Below are 15164 nucleotides of genomic sequence, written 5' to 3' on the forward strand. Positions count from 1 at the left end.
CTATCGGGGGAGACTGCTCCCCACCGCCCCCGCGCGGCCGCTCCGGGCAGCGAGGGCTGAGACTCCCGCGACTGGGCAAGCCCGGCGCCAGCCCTGGGCCTGGCTCCGATTTCCATTCAATTAACCTCGACAGTCAGCCCTCTCCCGCCTCCATCTTCCGATCTTCATTCTCTAAAACTGAAACCTGGAATCGGCCCAGACCCTCCGCCCGCGGGTTCTGACCTCGGCCTCCCCCGCCCCCATCTCTGGCCCCCAGTCCCTGCCTCTCTGTCGCCTCCAGGGTCGGGGGTCAGGGTGGGAAACCCCCTCGGGAAACCCCCGGGGAGCAGCTGGAGGAGGGGGAGGGGAAGCGGGGTCGCGGGGCCGGGGGCGGGGGGAGAAGGAGCCCGGGGCGCCAGTATTTAAGCCGCCTCCCCCGCGGGCAGGGGACAGAGCCGGGGACCGAGCATGGAGCAGGGCCTCGCCCTCCTGCTTCCCCTCTTTCTGGGGCTGCTGCAGCTGGGCCGCGGTGAGCGGGGCAGGGGTCTCCGAGCCGGGAAGGGGTTGGGAGAGAGGAGGGGCTCGGAGGAGGGGGCTGGGGCTGGGGGCGCGGGGCGGGGCTGAGAGCGCCGTCGCCCGCAGGTGGGCCGCTGGAGGTGGAGCCCCCCGAGCCCGAGGTGGCGGTGGCCGTGGGCGAGTCGCTACAGTTTACCTGCCGCCTGGCCTGCGAGGACGGCAGGGCGGCCTCGGTGCAGTGGCGGGGCCTGGACACCAGCCTGGGCGCCGTGCAGTCGGGCGCGGGTAGCAGCGTCCTCTCCGTGCTCAACGCCTCGCTGTCGGCTGCGGGGCCCCGCGTGTGCGTGGGCTCCTGCGGGGACGTCGCCTTCCAGCACATCGTGCGGCTCCTGGTGTTCGGTGAGCCCCCGCCCCTCCTGCCGTCGTGGCACACGTGGGGGCCCAGCCAGCGGCCCTGCTTTCCCTCTATCCTTGTGCCACCTCTGCCTGGGAGGCTTCCCGGATTGCCCAGCCCGCCCCAGCTCAAAGCCGGCCTCGCAGGTCCTCCTGGGTCGATCTGCAGTCCGCTCCCTCCTCCCCGCATCCCCTCTCCCCCAATCCACCCCCAAACCTCCTGTACCTGACCCCCTTGCCCTTTCTGCGGGTGGGGCACTGGGTCTTCCCTGTCCCCGGGCACCAGCAGTCCCCACGCCCCCTTCCTCAGGGCCCAGCCCTGACCCTCGGAGCTCTGCCCACCCCCTTCCTCCACTCCCTCCACAGCCTTCCCGGACCAACTGACTGTGGCCCCAGAGGCCCTGGTGGCTGGGCCGGACCAGGAGGTGTCCTGCACAGCCCACAACGTCACGCCTGCTGGCCCTGACACCCTCTCCATGTCCCTGCTCCTGGGAGATCAGGAACTGGAGGGGGTGGAGGCCCTCCGGGATGTGATGGAGGAGCCCCAGGAGGGCGAGGACCCGCTGTTCCAAGTGACACAGCGCTGGCTGCTGCCCACCTTGGGGACACCCACCCCACCCTCCCTCCACTGCCAGGCGACCATGAGGCTGCCCGGCTTGGAGCTGAGCCGCCGCCGGCCCATTCCAGGTGAGCCTGTGCCTCAGTGTCCCCCAGGAAGTGGGTGAGGTCACACCACCCAGCGCCTGTGAGCCTTGATGAGCGGTGCCCAGCGGCTCTTATGGAATCCTGGTTAAGCCCCTCCCCTGCTGTGTCGCCACCTGGGCAGGTCACAGTACCACAGACGAGGAAAAATTGCATTCGATCTTTATTTTATTTTATTTTAAAATTAATTATTTAATTATTTTTGGCTGTGTTGGGTCTTTGTTGCTGTGCGCGGGCTTTCTTTGGTTGCAGCGAGCGGGGGCTACTCCCGTTGTGGTGCGCAGGTTTCGCATTGCGGTGGCTTCTCTTCTTGAGGAGCACGGGCTCTAGGAGCGCGGGCTCAGTAGTTGTGGCGCACGGGCTTAGTTGCTCCGCGGCATGTGGCATCCTCCCCGGCCAGGGCTCGAACCCCTGTTCCCTGCGTTGGCAGGCGGATTCTTAACCTCTGCGCCGCCAGGGAAGTCCCTGCATTCGATCTTTAGTCTGTCCCTTCGTGGCAGCCGGGGGCTACTTCTCACTCGTTCATTCATTCAGCAGATTCGCTGAGCACCTACCCTGAGCCAGGTCCCATGAGGTGCTGCCCTTCCTCTGCCCACAGCCCTCCAGGGCTCCCACCTCCCTTTGGGTGAAAACCCAAGCTCCCTGTGCCCACGGAGCCCTACAGAGCCTGACTTGCTTGCCCCGTCCCCCACCCCCACCCCCTGCCTCACTTCCTTTCTCCCCCTCACTCAGTCTGCTGTCCCTCCGACACCCTAGGTGCAGTCCTGCCCCAGGGCCTTTGCACTGCTGTGCCCTCCACCGGGAACGCTCTTCCCCACATCTCCCTCACCTCCCTCGTGTCTCCTTCCCAGTGAGACTTGCCCTGACCTCTCTGTCCAAGGGGTCAAACCCCACTCCCACCCCCACCACACACACACACACACACACACACACACACACACACACACACTCAGGCCCTTTCTCTTCTCCTGTTGAATGTTTGTTGACACCTTTTATCAACATCTGACTCCTGTGTGCTCTCTTTATTTTTTTCCCCATTATCTGTCTCCCCTGCCATTGGTTTCATCGAGATAGGAATGTGTCACTCTCTTTCATGGCTGTCCCCCCAGTGGCTAAAACAGTGCTCAGCACACAGTAGGTGTCCAATAGATACATCCTGAATGAATTAATCAATAACTGTTATCACGGAGCCTGGCACATAGTAGGTGCACAAGAAATGCTTGCTGAATGAACTAACGAATGGCAACATTTAACGTGGGGCCTAGCACACAGTAGGTGCTCAGTTCATGTCAGATGTTATTAGTTAGTCTCATCTGGGACAGGCCCTGACCGCATCACTAAGCTTCTGGCAGCCTCTCACTAAGGAAGCACAGATTCGTTCTCTGAGAGGGCACCCCGATACTCATGTTAATGGCTGGGGCCTGGGGGCCAGGAAAGGTTTGGCTCAAGTGGAAGCAGGGGTGTGGGGGGGAGGCAGGGGCGTGCTGGGAGGCTGTGCGCAGAGTCCTCCGGATTTGAGAGCCGTCACACAGCAGAACGGACAGATCCCCTCTAGGGACCTCAGTCTCTCATCTGCACCGCAAGGGGGCGGGGCACCCCCTTCCCTCTCCCCACCCCTCAGCCCCATAATAATAAGATCCAACACCCGTGTCACTCTGCACGCCAGCCCCTGGGGTGGGGGCCTCTCACCCTGCTTTCCAGTTGAGGAAAGTGAGACACAGAGATTTGGATGCTCGCTGTGGGGGGGGGCGGGCATGACAGACCCCGAGACGGCTCCTGCCCACTGGGATACCCTGCGATTCACCCAAGTGAATGGACGGGGCTTGGAGTGGTTCTGGTCCAACCATGTGGTCCGGGTGGAGAGAGAGAGGGAGGAGAAGGGGCTGGGCAGCAGCAAGAACAGATGGCTGCCGTGTTTTCCAGTCCTGCAGGGCCTGACCTCCCTGGAGCCCCCCGTCATGACCCCCCCAGAGCCCAGCACCACAGAGTCCCCGGAGCCCCCCGTCACGACATCCCCGAAGCCCCCCATCACCACCTCCCCCGGGGCCACCCCAGAGCAGGCCTCCACCCGCAGCCCCAGGAGTCCTGGCCCCGTGCCCCGGAACAGCTCCACCAGGCCCTGCCTCCCGGAGATCCACCAGCTGTCAGCAGCAGGGAGCTTGGAGCTGCTGTGCGAGGTGGTCTGCAGCCCAGGCGTGGCCGTGCGCTGGACCCGGGCCCCTGGCGGGCTGGCGGCCTACGAGACGCAGGAGGTGGGGGCCCGGGCTTGGCTGAGCGGCGGGAGCGTGCTGTGGGCCAGATGCCACGGTGAGGGCTGGTTCCAGTGTGGCCTGGACCCAGGGGGCCAGACAGCCAACCTGTACGTGGCCTCAGAGATCTGTGAGTTCAGGGGCTGGGGCGGGCACTGGGGGAGCCTGAGAGGGAGGGGAGCCTTGAGTCTGGCCTTAGACAAGGGGGGCCCTGCCAGCCTGTGTCCCCAGCTGTCCAGTGGACTTCCGTGACCCTATAAGATCACAACTGCCTGCATGGCGATAACTAAGTTTCAGGGACTGTGTAGGTGTCACAGCACTCTATGGGCTAAGACAGCCTGTGGAATAGAAACAGAAATAGAAGGGAATTCCCTGGCGGTCCAGCAGTTAAGACTCCGTGCTTCCACTGCAGGGGGCGCAGGTTTGATCCCTGGTCTGGAAACTAAGATCGGTGTGGCGTGGCCAAAAAAGAAAAAAAAAAAAAAAAAAAAAAGTAGAATACAGCCACGTTGGTAATTTCCGTTTTTCTGGTAGCCACATTCAGGAATAAAAAGGTAAAAATAGGTTTGACAATATATTTCATCAAAACCAATATATCTCAGACGTTATCATTTCAACATGCAATCTATAAAGAAAGCATGAATGAGATTTTTTTTTTCCAAACTAAGCCTTCAGAATGCAATGTGTGTTTTACAAAGACAGCGCTGTCCACTCAGACTGATCACATTTCAAATGCAGCTGTGGTGAGTGGTCCCTCACTGGACAGCTCACTTCTAACTACAAGGTCCTATGTACCTTTCAAAAGACTCACTCTAAAAATAGCTGGATAGTCCAGTGATTTTTATACATTTCAGAAGGCGTTTTAAACCGTGAGGTCCTTTGTAAAATTTCAGGGAACTCGGTCAGTCCGGGAGCCCTTAGCCGACTCTGCTGGGCTGCTCCCCAAACCTGCAGAGAGGTGCAAGACACCGTATGCCTCTCTCTCCAGGCTCCCCGCTAACGTCTGCATACCTGTGGACGGGCAGCTTTGTTCTGGGGCTGCTTCTCCTGGTGTTCCTGACCTACCGCCTGTGGAAACGCTGCTGGCCCACCAGATGACCTGGGCCCCTGCCCCGCCTGGACCACACGGAGGGGGATTTTCCTTCCACTCAGTTGCAACCAGAGGATGTTTCCAGGGTTCTGGACAGCAGGGGGGCTGACCGTGCACCCCTTACCCTGATGGCCAGCACATCCAGGCTCCCCAGCTGGCTGGGCTTCCCTTCAGTGGGGAGCCGCCACCCCCACCCACCCCCACGGTGCAAAGCTGGAGAATAAAGAGCATCTGGTCTGACCTCGGTGGTTCCTGTCGCGGTCTGAGGACACGGGGAATCCCCGGCACAGCTCCAACCATCCTCTGCTCTAGGTGACTCCCCAGACAGACAAGGAAGGACAGGACACCCCAGGCCCACGTGGCCAGGGGTGGGGGTAAGAGGCGTGTGCTTTTCCTGGTGCCTTTCCCTGCATATGGGGACACTGGCGCTTAATGAGTAACTAGGAGTCCTCAAAAGAAGCGGAGAAAAGTATTCGTTGGAGGACAGCACGGGCAAAGACACAGAAGAGAGGTGGCTTGATACGGGAAATTGCATCTCTTTTGGGGTGGCTGGAGGCTAAAGCGTGGGGAGAGGCGAGGGAGAGGCTGGAAATGATACCGGCAGATGAAGGGCTGTAGATGCCAGGGTCGTCAGCCTTGTGGAACCGAGGAGCTATGGGGGAGTTTAAAGCTATAGAGGATGCGGGGTGAGAAAGTTCCCTCTAGTGGTAAGGAAAGGTAACAGCCTGGGACGGGGAACTGGGGACCGTGGGTGGTCCCCTCGCTCTGTGAACCCGTACAGCGGACTAGGGGCCGCGGAAGCGCAGACCAGACCCCTAACCCAGCCTGGTGGGGAGAGGGGGCCTTTCTCCACGAGGTGAGCTACAAACTCGCACGGAGATTGGGTTAGGCTGAAGACCAAGCTGAGCACAAAGGCTCTGAGTTGAAAATCAGAAAAGTGGGCGGGAGCGGCGCTTAGTCCCGGAGTTGGGGTGGAACCATCCCGCCCGCTCTCAGCAGGGCTTCCCTGGTAACCAATGAGACCGGTTGCTAGGGGACCATGCTAATGAAGGACTCGCCCACTACCAAGATGGCAAGCAATCCGGCTTCATACCAGAAACCAAGCCCTTCCTAGGGATCCATTTTGGAGTCTGGCAAAATTTAAGTTCCGAGCCTAAGCCAGGAAAGCCAACCAGCACACCTAAAGATGAAAACGGAGAGAGAGTAAGTGCCAATGAAAACCTAGGGAAAAGGGTGGCCTGCGCTGGTTATTTCCCAGAGTCTCCCCGCGGGATCCGAGCGCCCTCTGCCCTCAACAAAAATGGCCGCCCCGAGGTGCCAGCGCACTGCGAAATATGGACGTCCTTCCGGTCCCGCTGCCCTCAGCGAAGATGGCGGCAGTGGAGAAGCGGCGGCTGCCTGTGGCCCAGGCGGCCAATTTCACAGGCAGCGGCCGGCCGGGGGTGTCCCGAGCAGCGGCGACGGCCGAGAGTGAGGAGGACTTCCTGCGGCAGGTCGGAGTGACGGAGATGCTGCGCGCGGCCCTGCTGAAGGTGCTGGAAGCGCGACCCGAGGAGCCCATCGCCTTCTTGGCGCACTACTTCGAGAACATGGACCTGCGGTCTCCTGCAAACGGCGGCGCCGGGGAGCCCCCGGGCCAGCTCCTGCTGCAGCAGCAGCGCCTGGGCCGCGCGCTGTGGCACCTTCGCCTGGCTCACCACTCCCAGAGGTGCGGGGCTGGGCCGGGCCTGGGTGGGTAGGGGCCGCGGTCGGACTTCAACTCCCAGCGGGTTCCGCGCGGCTCCCCGCCCCCGGCGCCGGCTCTCGAGCGCGGGCCGTGGTGGGAACTGTAGTCCGCTCTGCCTGGCGCGGGAGGGGCGCGGATGGCTCCGGGCTGCAGGGCCCCGGCGGGGCCACCCGAGTGCTGGCACCGGTAGCTCTGGCAGACTTGGGCTTTGGTGATGCCTCTTTGCAGGTGCTGAGGTCCCCCTTGCATCTATCTCACTTTTGAAAATCATGGAGCCCAGACAGGACTTGGCCAAGATCTCAGAGCCAGTCCTCCGAGCCAGGTCCCTCCTAGCTGCCTTGTTCCCAGCGTGGTAGCATCCCCGTCCATTCAGCCAGAAAATGAATATTTACAGAGCTGGGCCGTGGAGATAGAGAGCAATCCAGGTCCCGCGCGGGCAGGAGAGACGTCCAGTAAGGGGCCTGCATTGACACACGGGGAAAGGTGTTGCAGGCACGAGGCCACCGGCTGCACTGGCCTGGAGGCTGTGGGGCTGCAGTGTGCGACCCACGGGAGAGGGGGAGGCCGGGAGCCTTCGCAGGGCTGAAGCATGGAGGGGTGGAGGGGATGGCGCCTGCCCCCCCACCCCCTTAGAAGCGGGTGAGGGAATGGTCCGTGTCGGGTGGCTGGGGAGGAGCTGTTTGACGCGCAGCATCAACCAGACAAGGTGGGCGCTGGATGTGGGTGGGCTGGGTCTTGGATGGGGGTGGTCCCCAGAGAGCCCAGGAAGGAGGAGGAAGCCAAGCAAGGGAGCGTTTCAGCCTGACCCCAGCACCCTCCTGCCTGGGGGCAGCCCTCCCGAGAGAGTCAAGGTGCGGACCCCAAGCAGGGGAGCACAGAGAGGCTGGGAGGGAGCCGGAAGGGGTGTGGAGAACGGGCATCCCATTCGGAGCACCCAGTCTCCACCGCAGGGGAAGGGCAAGCGAGTTGTCCAAAGTGACAGCCAGAAAAGGGAACGGCCGGGGCCACCCCTGAGATGGGGACCTGGCAGGGAGCGGGCTGGTGGGCATCCATGGGTTCTGCTGGGTCTGCAGGGGGTTGTGCAGGAACAGCCCCAGGTGGTCCATGAGATGGGAGGTCACTGGTTTGGGGGAAGTTTCCAGAGTGACTTGCGGACCGTTAAGTTGGGAGCTGGGAAAACCTCGAAGCAGGAAGGTGGACAGTTGGGTCGGCAGCTGAGATGCGTGACGGTGCAGGGTGGTTGTCACCTGGTGGTGGGGGGCGGGGTGGTTGTGAAGGCCTCAGGGGAGCTGAGAAGAGCCCAGGACCTGATTCTGAGGAGCCACAGCCTCAGCGAACCCACAGGAAAGCGTGAGAAGGCAGAACAGACATGAAGGAGGGAACCAGAAGACAGGGAACCAGGACATCTTCCAAGGAGGAGAAGAGTCAGCGGCAGGGTCACCACGTGCAGTCGTGCAGGTCAAGTACTGCACAAGCCGTTCACTCCTTAGACGTCACAGACGAGGACCTTTATGTGAAGGCTTTTTGCAGAGCTTTGCCTAGTTTATGCAAAGGCACCGGCCCTGCGTCCAATGGCCCTAGAGATGAGGGCTGAGAAGTGTCTGTTGGATTTAGAACCAAGGGGGCCATTTGAGTGTCCTGGGGCTGCTGTAACCAATTACCACAAACTTGGTGACTTAAAGCAACAGAAATTTATTCTCCCACAGTTCTGGAGGCCAAAGTCCGGGGGCAGCAGGGCTGTGCCGTCTCTGGAGGCTGTAGGGGAAGGTCCTTCCTGCCTCCTCCAGCTTCTGGAAGCTCCAAGCATCCTTGGCTTGTGGCCACATCCTCTCAGCCTCTGCCTTGTCTTCCCGTGGCTTCTCTTCTGTGTCACTCTCTCAAAAGGACACTTGGCGTTGGTTTTAAGGCTACCTCACCCCACCTCCAGACCCTGAATTAATTACATCTTTCAAAGACGCTATTTCCAAATAAGGTCCCACTCACAGGTTCCGGGTGGACGTGCACCTGGGGGGACACTGTTCACCATACTGAAGGGGTGTTGGAGCGGTTCTCAGGAGGAGCAGAGTGAGTGGCCGGTGCTGGTGGCACACCTGGTCTCCCCGAGGCGGGGCTGGTGCTGAACTCAGAGATACGTTCCCAGTCAGGAGCCCCATAACCTCGGCTGCCGGGTCAGAAGCAGAAGCCAGGCCAGGCGGGTCCCCCCGAGGCTGGGCAGCTTCGTCCCTATGCTGAGGGGTGGGCTGGGGAATCCCGGGGCTGCTCTTGAGAGCGACCTCAGCACGAAAGATTTGGGGAGAACTCAACCAAAATCCCCTCTGCTGTTGTCTCGAAATCACACGTGCTGGCTGCTAGGACTGGTGACGGCCCTCAGAGCACAAACACAGCAGACCCGGCATGGTGGCCCAGGGCCGCCTTCTAAGCCACCACGTGCTAATAGGAACAGCAAGAGTGCCAACCGCTGCAGGTCCCCGTGGCCCCAGAAAACATGCAAAGGCACCAAAGGGTCTGAGCCAGTCTCCTCGGCTCCGAGCATCCTCTGTGGGGTGTCCCGGGCTCTGTGGGGTGTGGAGCGGCCTCCCTGCCCCCACCCACGCGATGCCGGGAGCCCTCCCCATTGTGACAAGCACAGACGTCCTCAGACATCACCCAGTGTCCCCTGGGGGCAGAATCTTCCCAGACAAGACCCCCCAGATTATGGGATCCCACGGACCCCCAGGAAGCTGTGCGCCCCGTGACCACCTGGCCTCTGAGGTCTGGAATGCTGCACACATTTAAATACACACCTGAGTGGGAGGGAGGGGAGCTGACCCACAGACACTGGGGGCCACCCTGGTTCACACCGCCTGACTCAGTGGGATGTATGCAGGCCTCTGGTGTGAGCAGGGAGAGGACCCAATTTCTTTCCAAACAATTAACCAGAGTCACTCCTCAGCACTGCTAACACAGGGGGAGCGCGGTCACTCTGTGCGGGGCCGTCCTGGGCCCTGCAAGTGTTGGGCAGCCTCCTGGGTCTCCACCCACCCAGTGGTGGCAACCATAACTGTCCCCAGAGTCACCAGTGTCCCTTGGGGGCAGAGTCACCCCGTTGAGAGCCCCCGGTCTACCTTGGAAGCCTCCATGTCTCTGTGACAAGACCCGTAAATAGGTTCTTTTTTAACAAATGCCCACGTGCTTTGCAAACTGCTCTGTGTGGGAGCTGACACAGGCAGAGCCTGAGGACCAGAGCCCAGGACGGCAGGCGGTGTGAGTGCTCCCTCATGGCTGGGAGCCCCCGGGAGGGCGGCCTCGAGATGGGGTGTGGCCTTCCTCTGGCTTCTTGCCTGACGCTCTCATCTCACTGGACCGTAACTGCCCCCCTGTGCGTCTTCCTGCCCACGAGGCCCATGGTAAACAGAACCTGGACAGCGCTGAGTGGCAGCTGGTGACAGCTAATGACAGGCGCACGCGGTCCCCTGCCACACGCCAAGCACAAAATCTACCCTCTGTCCTCCCAAGAATCCTGAGACGCAAGGACTAGAACCCTTATTCTCCAGAGGAGGGAAGCAGGGCACAGTGGCTAGAACCGGTGCAGGTCTGGGCCAGCCAGGAACAGCTCTGAGCACACAGGGTGCTCAGGGGTCCCCACACGCCGCCGCCTCCGGTTAATTGATTCAGCTCAAGACAACTAGTGGGTCGACCAGGTTCCTTGGGGAGGCATCAGGCAGAGCTGGGCGGATGGTGGACGCTCAGGCCCCATCAGGACGAGCCATCAGGCCACAGGGACATACCCGAGACCTCAGTGGCCTCACACGGCTGCTGTTGGGTTGGCAGGGGCTCTGCTCACTCAGCCTTGCGGGGAGTGGACCCTCCACGGGAAGTGGGCCATGCTCTCGTGGGGGTGGGGCGGCCTGCCTTCAAGACACCCCCGAGATCCACCCCCCGCCCCGTATTCACAGCCTCGGGCAGCTGCCTGCGTTGCCACCCTGCCGGTCACCCGCTCCAGGGGCCAGTGCCGTGACCTTAGCACACTCACCCTGCCCCGTGGGGAGAGGCCTCCGCAGGGAGCCTTCAGGGGACAGCAGCCCTGCCAGGGTCCTGGTTGAAGACTGAGCCGGGACCACCAAGCCAAGCCATTCCCAGTTCCTGACTCAGGCTGCGACGTGATCTAGGTGTGGGGGTAACTGCCACGCGGCCACAGAGTTGACACGGGCATCATCACTGCCAGGTCCCCCGGACCCACGCGTCCTGGTGAAAGGAGTTGATAATAAAAGCTCCTGCAAGGGGTTATTGTGAGGCGGCAGCAGCTAACACGGTGCCAGTCCTGGGAACGGGAGCATGACGCCGCGTCTGGCACCCCCAGCGCTTCACGGAGTGATCTCACTGGCCCTAAAGCACCAGCACATCCTAAGGACCCAAGAAGTGAGAAGTGAATCCCAGATGGGCGAGACCCCAGGTCCTCCCCCCTCCCCTCTGGGCCTCAGTTCCTCCTCTGTAAAGGGCCTTGACCCACGGAGCTCACTGGGTGAGCATGTCCATCCCTGGGCCCTGCCCTGGGCACCTGCCGTGCTCCGGCCCAGCGTGGACCGGGCTCGCACCCACGCTGACCCGTACAGGTCCCACAGATAAGAGTGGAGCTGGGCTCCCAGAAAAGGCGAATGTGAGCCCTGGGGGTGCCCCTTCCTCTGTGGGACCCTTGGCCTGGCCGCTGCCCTGAGCCTCACTTCCCCTTTGCTTTAGTGGAGATGGAACTGGGCCTCGGCTGGCCGCCAGCTGTTGAGAGGATGGGAATGAGACCCGGGTTATCTAGATGCCCAGGCTCACCCCAGCCCACTCACTTAACCACTTGTGAGGCTCCAGCGTGGCCAGGGCTCGTGGTGGGACATCAGGGTTCTCATGGGGCAGGCGGTAAGTAATGTCAGCGCCGTGGCTGGTCCCTGACGTGACCGTCGGGTCTGCTGTTGCAGCAGAAGGGCAGCATGTCTGGGTTGACGTGGCCGCCTGCGGATAAATCTTTACCCACGAAGACAGGCAGCAGCAGCTTTGAGCCACAGTGTGGGTTACTGCCTCTGGGCCTGCAGGGGTGAAAAGAGACAACCCAGGTTAAAAGGTAGGGATGTGTCCTGCCACGGTGACACCCCGTGGGCACACACATCATCGATGGAATGGAGAGTCCATGGGCGGATGCCCATCGTCGGGGTCAGCCCACGTTGCTGGGGCTCCTGGGCAGTGTTCTGGGCGCTGGGGCTGTAACAGTGACCAACAAATAAACTCCCTGACATAGGCCCCTGGGCTGAGCTGGTGGGAGGGAGGGAACTCGTGAGGACACCACAAAGAGAAGTACAGGAAGGGGTTAGGGGGTCAGGGAGGGTACCCCCCATAAGGTAACATTGAGCAAAGGCTCAAAGCCGTGGGGAGATGTGGGGGAGGGCGCTCCAGGCCAGGGCGCCGCTGGCGCAAAGGCCCTGAGGCTGGACGAGCCGGCGCGTTGGGGGAGGGGCCGGGGGGCAGGGGCGGGGCTCTGGCGCGGCCCGACGGCCCCTCCGCCCGCAGGACCGCCTTCAACAACAACGTCGGCGTGGCCTACGAGTGCCTGAGCGCCAGCGGGCGCAAGAAGAAGCCGGGGCTGGACGGGCGTACGTACAGCGAGCTGCTGAAGCGCATCTGCCGGGACGGGGAGGCCCCCGAGGAGGTGGTGGCGCCGCTGTTGCGCAAGATCCAGTGCCGGGACCACGAGGCCGTGCCGCTGGCCGTGTTCCGCGCGGGGATGCTCACGTGCTTCGTGCTGCTGGAGTTCGTGGCGCGCGCCGGCGCCCTCTACCGGCTGTTGGAGGACCCGGGCCTGGCCGTGGCTGACCGCCACGTGGGCCAGGCCGTGCTGGACACGCTGGAGGGGGCCCTGCAGGCCAGCGACGACACCACGCCCGCGCGCTACCTGGAGGCCGGCTCGCGCCTGGGGCCCGACAGCCTGGCGCTGGCCATGGACCGCGCGCTGGTGGCCCGGCGGCCCAGCACCCCCATGACCCGGGAGGAGTTCCTGGAGAAGGCGGCCGCCCTCTTCATCGCCAAGGTCAAGCCCGTGGGCTGAGCCCTTACCTCGGCCGCCGCTTCCTCCACCCGGATACCTGGGGCCCTCGGGGTCCGGCTCACCGGGGCCAGGACTGGGGTGTCCCTGCATGCCAGGGGTGCAGGGAGCTCCCTCACCCAGCTTCCCGCCTGGAATGATGCCCAAGCCCCCTTCGGGGGGAGGCCAAGGATCCCTTCCCGCCCGCCTGCCCAGGGCCCTCTCCTCAGCAGAAATAAAAATCTGTTCCCCAGGCTGACCTGGTGTGTGTGTGTGTGTGTGTGTGTGTGTGTGCGCGCGTGCGCACCCGTGTCCAGCCCCCAGCACGCTTCTCTGGAAACGCTCTCCACTCGGGCGCACCCTGGCCAGCCCCAGCGGGTCCCACCACTGCCCAGAAACCCCAGGGAGCCCCTGGACTCAGCTTTATGAGAGCAGAGGGCATTGGGGCACCCAGCGAGGTGCCTTGGAGGCACAGCCCCGAGACCTGGGAGGCATGGCTGGCCCCCAGCCTGCCCTCCACGAGCGCCCCGCCCCAGCAGTTCCTCCCTGGACCTCGGCTTCCCCAACCGCCAAAGGGAGAGGTCAGCTGGGCAGGTAGTCATGATGGTGACGACTGAAACAGCTAACACGTCTGAGACCTGACAATGTCTTGACTCGCTGCCGCCCTATACGGAAGGTAATCCACTGCCCGCATTTGGCAGATGGAGAAACCAAGCCCAGAGGAGTGAAGGTCGCAGCACCAGCAAGGGGCCAGCAGGGATCCGAACCCGGGCCCGCGCTCTGTAACCCAGAGCCACAGCCCCTTCACCACTGCCACGGGGCCCGTCCGGGATCCAGGCACACCCGTTAGAGTCACCAAGCACCCTGGGTGTCCCCCTTTCCGCCAGCAGGAGCACATCCTGGACAGAGGATTCCGCAGGAAGCAGATTCCCAGCCCAGGACAGTTGCAGGCGGGTAACTTCACTCTCGGCCTCAGTTTCCTCCTCTGTTAAATGGGACCCAGGGCACCCCGATTCTGATTGAGGGAGATCACACGGGGACAGAATCTAAAGCCTTTTTCGAGCTACCAATGGCAGGGACCACCTTGCCTCCCCTTTCCCAGCACCTGCCCTTGGCTGGTAATCGATAAACCAGTGAGTTGCGCTGTGTTTTCCAAAAGCCGCCAGGGCTTCCTTTCTGTTCCCGTTTGCTCTTCTTGAATCTCCCAGCCCCCTAAAGAGGCAGGTAAGAGGTGGAATCTGCATCCCCTCTCCTTGCACTTGCTGGCTTTTGTGACAGTACTTGGCTTCCAGGGGATGCGGTGGCCACGCAGTAGCCTGAGGAAGCACAGGCCACACAGAGGTTCCTGACGGGAGACTCCTGCTTTGCAGCTAAATGAATGAATGTTACTATTTCAAGCCACGAAGTTTGTGGGTCATTTATTACATAACCAGTAGCTTCACAGAGGTGCCCCCCTCCCTCAGCATTAGCTGTTACTGACACCGCACACAGGAAATGGGCCGGCGTGTCAGCAGGCTGAGACCCTTAGGGGGCTGGACGGCCTCGGGGAGCAAGCTGTGCTGAGGCCCCTGCGGCATGGGGCTTGCGGCCGGGCAGGGCATCTGCATGAAATGCGCGGTGCAGGTGGACTCACGGGCTCTGGCAGCCTCCGGTCAGCTCTGTGGTCCCCTGGACTAGGCAGCGTGTAGCAGGTGTCACTGGTGCCACCAGATCCCCTTCCCATCTGCCGAGGCTCACAGCTGCCCCACCAGAGACCAAGCCATGTGGCCCAGGAGGCCTCCTGCCCCCATCTGGGGCAGGAGTGGCCAGTGAGCACCAGGGGATCCAAGAGCTGGTCCGCTTGCCTCATGGGACGCTAACTCACATTCCAGGGTCCCCCCCGGATCAGGCTGAGGCCAGCTCCCTCTGGGCTCGCCTTCCCTGCCCCACTGCCACCCCTGAGTCACCATCACGCCTGGTCTTGGATCCTGAATTCCTGGTTTGACCTTTACAGGCACAGCCTGGAGGGGCTGAGCTGTTCTGCTTATCTGACCTCACAGCAGTGTGGACGCTCGGCCTCCCTCCCTTCCAAACCCCGCGCCCCCATAGCGTTCACTCCACAGCACCCCGAAGGCTCCTGTTCCCCAGCTTCCCTGGGGAAGGCGTCCTCCTTGTGTGTCAGGGACTTCTCCTCTCCTTTCCTCATGCTTCCTCCTCACTTGGCATCTCATCCAGGCCATGGCTTCCATTACTGCCTGGTCACCAAGGAGTCTCAAATGCACATCTCAGGCCCAGCCCTGCTCTGCTCCAGCCCTGGGGAGCCAACCACTTGCTGGGCGTCTCCTCAGGGACAACCCAAGGACATCCCAGGCCTGCCACATCCAGGACGGAGCCTCCGGTCAGCCTCCCTGACCCTGGGGCTCCTCTGGAGTCTGTGGTCTCTGAGGAAGCCCCCAGTCCACCCAGGGACCAGGGTTCAGCCTGGATGCC

General features: G+C 62.1%; 2 protein-coding genes across 2 annotated transcripts; both read left to right on the plus strand.

The window, feature by feature from the left end:
* The first annotated feature begins 362 nt into the window (after positions 1–362).
* On the plus strand, positions 363–5449 carry MADCAM1 (mucosal vascular addressin cell adhesion molecule 1). The gene is made up of 5 exons (XM_004285915.3): positions 363–508; positions 622–894; positions 1255–1575; positions 3514–3969; positions 4828–5449. Exons 1-5 carry the CDS (start codon positions 448–450, stop codon positions 4935–4937), a joined length of 1221 nt encoding a protein of 406 aa, XP_004285963.1. The 5' UTR covers positions 363–447; the 3' UTR covers positions 4938–5449.
* A 556-nt stretch (positions 5450–6005) lies between these two features.
* TPGS1 (tubulin polyglutamylase complex subunit 1) lies at positions 6006–12954 on the plus strand. Its single transcript, XM_004285896.4, has 2 exons — positions 6006–6637; positions 12185–12954. Exons 1-2 carry the CDS (start codon positions 6264–6266, stop codon positions 12717–12719), a joined length of 909 nt encoding a protein of 302 aa, XP_004285944.2. The 5' UTR covers positions 6006–6263; the 3' UTR covers positions 12720–12954.
* The last annotated feature ends 2210 nt before the right edge of the window (positions 12955–15164 follow it).

This window comes from Orcinus orca, chromosome 3 (genome assembly GCF_937001465.1).
Source record: "Orcinus orca chromosome 3, mOrcOrc1.1, whole genome shotgun sequence".
Classification (NCBI taxonomy): domain Eukaryota; kingdom Metazoa; phylum Chordata; class Mammalia; order Artiodactyla; family Delphinidae; genus Orcinus; species Orcinus orca.

Bases quoted from the DNA above. Each gene is read 5' to 3' on its own strand.
- MADCAM1 (XM_004285915.3), top strand. From the start codon at position 448: ATGGAGCAGGGCCTCGCCCTCCTGCTTCCCCTCTTTCTGGGGCTGCTG. The intron at 895-1,254 runs GTGAGCCCCCGC...CTCCCTCCACAG, and splicing joins CGTGCGGCTCCTGGTGTTCG to CCTTCCCGGACCAACTGACT. The intron at 1,576-3,513 runs GTGAGCCTGTGC...CGTGTTTTCCAG, and splicing joins CCGCCGCCGGCCCATTCCAG to TCCTGCAGGGCCTGACCTCC.
- TPGS1 (XM_004285896.4), top strand. From the start codon at position 6,264: ATGGACGTCCTTCCGGTCCCGCTGCCCTCAGCGAAGATGGCGGCAGTG. The intron at 6,638-12,184 runs GTGCGGGGCTGG...CTCCGCCCGCAG, and splicing joins CTGGCTCACCACTCCCAGAG to GACCGCCTTCAACAACAACG.